At 17.0% G+C, this 8,374-nt stretch overlaps 1 protein-coding gene across 1 annotated transcript; it reads right to left on the bottom strand.

Annotated features, from left to right (window-relative positions):
* Positions 1–3,087: 3,087 nt before the first annotated feature.
* Positions 3,088–5,928, bottom strand: LOC114577755 (uncharacterized). The gene is made up of 4 exons (XM_028667540.2): positions 5,559–5,928; positions 4,557–4,893; positions 3,492–3,704; positions 3,088–3,408 (listed from the first exon to the last, which is right to left on the bottom strand). Exons 1-4 carry the CDS (start codon positions 5,813–5,815, stop codon positions 3,283–3,285), a joined length of 933 nt encoding a protein of 310 aa, XP_028523341.1. The 5' UTR covers positions 5,816–5,928; the 3' UTR covers positions 3,088–3,282.
* Between the last annotated feature and the right edge of the window lie 2,446 nt (positions 5,929–8,374).

Below are 8,374 nucleotides of genomic sequence, written 5' to 3'. Positions count from 1 at the left end.
AATTATATTAAATATCCATAAAGACATGCATATATAATATATCGAAAATAATTGCATAATCAAGTAGAAAATTAGATATAAATAAATTATAGAAATTATTCTTTATATAAAAATGTGAAACTAGAATATAATAAAAATAATAAATAATATAACAAATAAATAAATTTATTGAGAAATGTAGAATAAAATTTTGTTTTTATTTCTAATTAAAAATTGAAATTATATAAAATTATATAATCAATGAATTTTCAAATTTAATTTGCTTGAAAACTAATTTTTAAATAAAAAAATTAAGTTCTACATTTTCTGCTTATTTTCATATATAAAATATCTCTATAAAATTAATTTTTACTTAATAAAAAGTTAGCCAATCTTACTTGTACTTTAAAAATTTTTAGTTTTGATTTATATATAACAAAATCAATATCTCAAAAAAATTTATTTTTTTTTATTTATCTTTATATAAAATCATTTTCTATATATATAAAATCACGTATCAGGATTTTACATATATATATAAAATCTTATATATAAAATATGATATTTTTAAAATAAGATCTTTTTTTAAAGTAAAATACAAATAAAAAAAATTATATTTATAATATAAATAAATATCTTTTAAAAAAATATTTATTTATATTATTTGTCCATATAATTCATATATATTAAATATATTTTTAGTATTATGTTTACTAATTTTGTTATTTCGAATTTATCCTATATTATGACATCATAATAATTATTTTTTTAAAATAAATAAATAATATAAATAATAATATTAAAATATTTACAAAAATAAATAGGTACTTAATAAAGAAATCGTTATAGAATTCGTTAATAATTTATTTTAATAGAATTTGTTTTAATAGTTTGAACTAATATAAATTTTTTTTTTTAATTAGATTTATCAAAAATAAATTTTTTAGTAAATATTTAAAAATGTTTTTAATGCAATCCTTTATTATGTTTATATTTTTGTATTTTTATCTTATGTTATGTTCAATTATATTGATAATCAAGCATATGAGTTGTATGAGAACTAAGCATATAAAAAAATAAAGAAAATAAAGAAAAAAACGAAAAAATTGATAATATAGTTATTTTAAAATTTTTAAAAAGAAAATTTTGATTTTTTTTTGTCTTTTCTTTATACTTTTATTTCATATATTTATAATGAAAATATATGAAATATTTTTATATTTCTTTTATTATGATATATATTTTTATATTATTCAAAATTCTTTTGCTCTTGTCAGAAACTCTTATATATCATTATATATATTCTACGATATTATCATTTAAAACTATTAAATGTAAAAAATAAATAGCTTACACTTATAAAACTTTCCAAGGAAAACTTGAAAATTTTCCAAAAGTAAACATAAAACTTTTTGAGATCTTAGTATAACAGATATTAAAAGTTGATTTTCATTTGATCGTAAATAATAGCAAAGAAATTTATAAGTTGTATCGCCGATTAATTTGCTCTAAAATGAAACATATTTTAAATTTAAAATATTAACAAATAATTTTATTAGATAGAACATTTAAATAAGAGAACATACAGAATCAATTCATTTCATATTTAATGATATACGAAATATGCTATAAATACAATATACAAAATGTTGAAATCAGAAAAACGAATTCTGATTTAAATTTATTGAAAGTCAAAGAAAACGAAGATCTCTATTGTCAATAAACGAATAGAATTTAAAAGATTCAGAATGATGTTAAGAAGAAAAGAAAAGAAATTTTTTTATTATTTTTTTTTTTTTAAATTTTGTTAATTATTCAGTTAAAGCCAAGAGTTTTCTTGGAGTTTAGTAATTGTTTGTTATAACTTTTGCAATGATAAATTAATTTATAGATGAGAATTGAAACAATATTTTTAATTTTTTTTTATTACTATTAAAAACAGATTTCTATCTTTATTAGGTGAAAGATATTGTTAAGATATTATTTTAAGATATAAACAAAAATTATTACTCTTTCTTTGCTCATTCTTCATTTTCCAATTTGATCAATGATATTGACTTTATTGGTTGTTTTATTTTTCTAAATTTAATAATAAATTATATTACTCAAAGATCTTTATCATTAATCTTTATCATTAAATGGTATCAAATTTTTCAGGTATTTTTTTATATAATTCTTTTTTTTTTAAATACTTTAATTTTCTAATAATTTTATTTAATAACATTTTATTCGAATTTTATTAGTACTATATATTATAAATTCTATAGTATCAATGTCTTCTTGGTAAATTTTTACAATTTTTATCTATTTTTATAATTTTTATAAAATAATAGTAGTTATTAATTTCTATATTCAACATAAATCTTCACACAGATATCTACACTAGATTATTAAAATTTTTTACAGATGTACATTATTTTAGATCTACATTATTTATTTCTTTATTTTTAATGAAATTATTAACTGAATTAAGTCATTAATAAAACTTTTAATAAAATTTTTAATAGAATTTTCAGTCAGTTTTAAATTATGAAATGTTGATGATTTATTTATTCCCAAAAGATATAATTGAAATTTCTATAGTATAATTCGAATTAAGATGCTTGATTTGACAGTAATTTTGTTTTTTATTTTTATTATAAATAAATTCAATAAATCTGTTAAAAAATTTCTATCTTCATTAGAACAGTATGGATTATTTGGTTATTATGTAAATCAATAAATATAATTTGTTTATTATTTTAATTAAATATTCTATTAAATATTCTAATAAATAAGTAATAAAATTATTACTAGATTATTATTAGATTATTGTCTTCATTCCTTTTCTGTTTATATAAGTGTAACAAATACATAAAAATAAATTATATTAAGAAGATATTAATATATTAAATTAAAAAAAATTTTATTTCAAATAATTTTCTTTCATATATTGATGTCTTTATTTAAATGCTCCATTTTATATGTTTGACATTTTTGTATATTAACAGAATTATTTTTAATTATATTTTAAGATACATATCTAAATACATATATATTAAAATATATATTTTAAGATATATATTTAAATATACATTATAAAAAAATCAAATGTACAGTAATAAAAAATTTAATAATAAATATAATATACCAGAAGAAAACATAAAAGCGAAATATTTAATTTATGACAAGAAATAAATAAGTAAATTATAATGTAGATTGTTGTCAAGATCACTTTCTTTTCAAAGAAATCTAAAGAAAAATTATTATATTTTTTTCATTACAGTACATTTGACAAAAAATATAATGAAACAAAATGATATTTTATTTAAAAACCTTAATACGAAGATATTCACCAGCAAAACAATATATAAACGCTTCTAAACAAATTACCATGTAAAATAAAATAGATTTGAGTAATAATGGAAGGCCGTTATCCTCGTGTATTGCCTGTAATATTCATTTTATACATTTTTAATATGAAAAAATCATATATATCATTATATATATATATAGATTGAAATATTACTTACAATTACAATAAGGAATCCTACACAGCAAGTAATTAAAGTATTTGATACAAGTTGACTAAGTGCTATATATGTAAATAGTTTTTCAACTTTTTCTGCAAAGATAATGATTTCTTGATATCTGATAATGAAAAATTTTAAATGACTTGCACATATATGAGGAATATCTAATAAATTTTGGCACAAAATATCAATTTGGCATCCTATATGAAGAACCTAAAAATTTGAATTTTTATGATAAAGTAATTGAGATAAGAGTTCTGTTATAAATAAAATTCTGTTATAATTTCTGTTATAAGATTTTATATTATAAATATTCAAATAAATATTTATTTATATCTTTGAGAATATTTTTAAATCATTATATTTATTAAATTTGACTTTTCGAACAAAAGATTTTTCTTATGTGATATATTTTAAGCATTTCATCTAATTTAAATATCTCTTGTTGATGATAGGAAAAAGTATCACAGAAAACGATTCGATTCGATTGAAGTAGCAATTACATAAAAAAAAATAATTTTCAAAAATTTTATATTTTTTATATCAATATTTTTATATTTTTTATCACATATTAAATTCAATCATTTTCATAATTTTGAATAGAAAATTTTCAGAAATATTTAGAAATGAATGCAAATGAAATAACAATTATAATAAAATGAGAAATGAAAAATTTCAATAAATTCAATATATTTTCATAGATAATATAAAATGATTTTTATAAATCGTTCTAATAAATGATTTTTTAATCTTTTTTTATGTTTTCAGATTATAATTGTTTCTCAAAAAATTATTAAATTGATCTTGAAATCAATTAACACAATAATTTTGAAAATTTTTGTATATTATTAATTATTATTTTATTATTTATATAACTTTATTAATATTTATTATATTGTTTATTTGTCTCTTTGAATCAAATAATATTTTTTTTGGATCATTTTTCCTATCTTATTAATCAATCTTATATCAATCATATCTTATTATCAATGATGAACGAAATATTTAAAATACAAACAAAATCTCTGTGTAATTATCTAAGAGAAATATCACATTCATACTTACCACCATTAAAAGCAGAGCACTGAACGTTCCAAACGTAAGAGCTGCTGATACATGAATAAGAAGTTGCGAAGTTACTACAAATTCATAATTTGGAGATTCATTGGTTTCAAAAGGCAAATCCATTTTGAAAAGAAGTTCTCGAGATATTGAGCTATTAATTCGTTGAAAAGCTAAAGTACCGGTAATATAAAAAGCAGCAGACACTAAATATGAAGATATGACAATAGTTGTCATATAAAAAGAGATTTGTCCCGTTTTCGATATTAAGTTATTTATATCTATAACAGCATATTTTTGGCAATCCTTTTCCATAGTTGATAAAATATCACAAAACACGCTGTAGAATATATCAATATATTAAATAAAAATTATTGTAAAATTTGATTTTATAAATATTTCGATGAAAAAATAAAACAGATTGATAATATAAACAAATACATAAATATATAATATAAATTGCAAATATAAAAATTAGTATAAATTAATAATAAAAAATAACAATATAAAATGATTATATTATTCAAAATTATTTTTGATTTATTTTTCATTTTTTATTCATTTCATTTCATTGAACAATTATCACGTTATCTTCTATATAATATAAAGTATTTCATTGTATGTAGAATATATAAAAAAAATATATTCAAAACACAAAAATAAATAAAAAATGAATAAATTTTTTCATTTGTTTTCGAAAAAATTTTAAAACTTTATTAAATACAATATAATTAATACAATAGAACTTCAATTATATAAATTTCATTTATATAAATAAAATTCTATTAATTTCTAATTATAAAATTTATTTTATTTTATTTTTTATTTACTTTTTCATCATATAAGCTAAACTTCTATATTCATATTGAAAAATAATGCATTATTTCAAATAAATCGATGTTCAAAATATAAAAGATACACAAAAAATGTCGATATTAACAACATTTTCTATACTGTAGTAAATATTTATAAATTTATATTTATTAAAAACAAAATATAACATACCCATGATTTATCCAAGTAACAATTAATTTGATAAATACTAGACTGAACGGCATAGCTATGCTTAAATTATCTATTATACTCATGAGATTATCAGATTTATAATGCATTACAATATATCTATATTGATAACTTTGAAGTGCAGCTATCGCTGCAAGCCAACCTAACTTATGTAAATATGGAAATGGTGTTGCAGGCCAAATACCAGCAAAATGAAGGCCGAATTTAACAGATGGGCTAAGCGTATTTAATACAAGCATTCTATACAGATTTTGTATTCTTTCGCTTATATATTTTTAAATTATACGTAATTTTCACAAATACGTATCACTATTACCAGATAACAGATTTGCTGAAGACTAATCTTACTAGAAAACTTACGTATATGCACACTTATGATAGACTAAAAGATATATAAAAATCATGCGCAAGCATGCACAAATTATCCACGACAGCCATTTGTTTCTCATTCCCAGGATCCACATAAATATTGCAAATAATATCACAATGATTGCAGACTTGCTGCAAACAAAAGTTGGGGATAGTAAAAAGTATGTTGTTCAAAATATAATTTCAACTTTTGCTACAACACATAAAATGACTAGTTTTCTCAGAAAAGTACTGAAGGAAACGACATGCAAGTGCATATTAAATTAAATTTGTTATAAGTTGAAGAAAATACAAAAGTTTTGATAGAAAGAAATATGTTTTAGGATTCATACAGCTAATAGTGAAATATCATGTTATACGTATTTTATAGAAAATGTACTAAAATCTTGAAGAAAATTAAAAAATAAAATTTAATAAAATATTAAACATTGTAAACATATGTACATAATGTTTTTGTATATTTTTTAAAAAGTTGAAAATTATCTACAATGTAAATAATTATCTTATATAAATTCTATAAATTATTATTTTATTATATATATATATTATATATTGTGTATATATTATATTATATATATTTTTTATTACTATATTATTTATTATTATTATATTATATATATATATTTGTAAATTGTGAATAAATTAATTTAATAGATAAGTTGTATTAATCAAATAACGCTTAAATAATATAATGTATTTAGTTAACATTAATGCAATCAGGAATTCTGTAATAACAATAAGTTAATAAAAATTAATTTATTCACTATTTTATAAATGTATATATTATTTTAATAACTTTAATTATGAATGATAATGTTAAATTATTAATATACATATCAAAACAAATATTATTTTATTAAACATATTACATTTGTTTTTATTTATTTTTGTCACTGAATATTTTTAATTTACGTTATTTCACATAAAATGTATATAATTCACTTTATTTCATATAAAATATATTTAATTGTTGAATATTATATTTATATTTTATATTATATTTTATTATATATATTTACTTTGTATATTATATTGAAAAAATCTTAAACACGATTAAAATAACGCATCTTCTATATGAGATTTTATTTTTGAAAACAAAATATTTATATAACAAATATCATTTTTGATATATACTTATTGAAATATTAAAATAAAATTTTACTTATATGGATATAAGAAACTTGTTTCAAAACATGAAATTATAACATAATATACATAAACATAATATATACATAAGATTCTTTTCAAATATTCATTATATAAATAATTTTTATTAATATATATTTTAATAAAATTGAAATTAAAAATTATTATTGATAAAATTAATAAATAAAACTTGCATAAATTAAATTTAAATATGTTATTATTCACTTATTATAACAACAATTAAATAATTTAAATAATAATCTCTTGTATGCATGTTTATATCACACATGAGTTCAAAATATATAGCATTTTTTCAATGTTAAGTTAACTATGACAATGCCTGCACATAATATACTATATTCTTATTACAATTTTTTTATAATTGCAATTTTTAAAAATTTGTTTACACATCATCTAATAAATTAATTTTAACTTTTAAAAAAAATTTAATTGTTTAATTCAATTTTCAGGAAATTATTTATTTTTATAGTGATCGAATATTTCTTGTCAGAGATTATAGTATACTAAATTATAATAAATAACAAATTCTGATTTTAATAATAAAGTATAAATTTTTAATTTTAGATTCAATTCTTTAAAAAAATTTCTTGACTTTATGAATTTTATGATTTTAATTTCTTAAATATGAATTTATTCTATATATTACGTTATGTAATCTGTTTTTAATCGAATTCTTATTTATAATTTCTTTTAATGATATTCAATAATTAATTCGAAATAAACTATTGTTTTAATTTTTTATACATTATTATTTAAGATTTTATTATTTAAAAACTTTTTTATACTATATTTACAATATTTCTTAAAATAGTCAATTGTATTATTGAGACTTGAGTTTCAGTAATTTTAATATTAATTTTAAATATGTTAAAAAAGTTAATCTTTATTCATAGAATTTATTGATTATAAATAACTTATTATAAGTTAATAGTAATTTCAATTTTGAAATCATTTAGATTTATAAATAAATCATGACAAAATATAATTTATAATAACATTATATAATAAATTCGATTTTTGGAAATAATTTTAGCTCATACTTCTTAACTGTTTATTTGTTAAAATTAAATTTAAAAGTTGGTAAAATCTTTTCCAAAATCCAATTCCAAGAAGATATTTTCTGATTTTATCTTTGTATTATAAGGTTTATTAGTTTTCTGTGTTTTTTATGTTATAATAAAGTTATTAAATATAATTATAATTTAAATTGAATAACATGTATAATTTAAATTAAATAATAATGATATAGTAATTTAATAATA

The sequence above is a fragment of the Apis cerana genome, linkage group LG2 (assembly GCF_029169275.1).
Source record: "Apis cerana isolate GH-2021 linkage group LG2, AcerK_1.0, whole genome shotgun sequence".
NCBI classification, from domain to species: domain Eukaryota; kingdom Metazoa; phylum Arthropoda; class Insecta; order Hymenoptera; family Apidae; genus Apis; species Apis cerana.
Note: the sequence above shows the minus strand (reverse complement) of the source record. Positions and strands in the feature narration are given on the sequence as shown.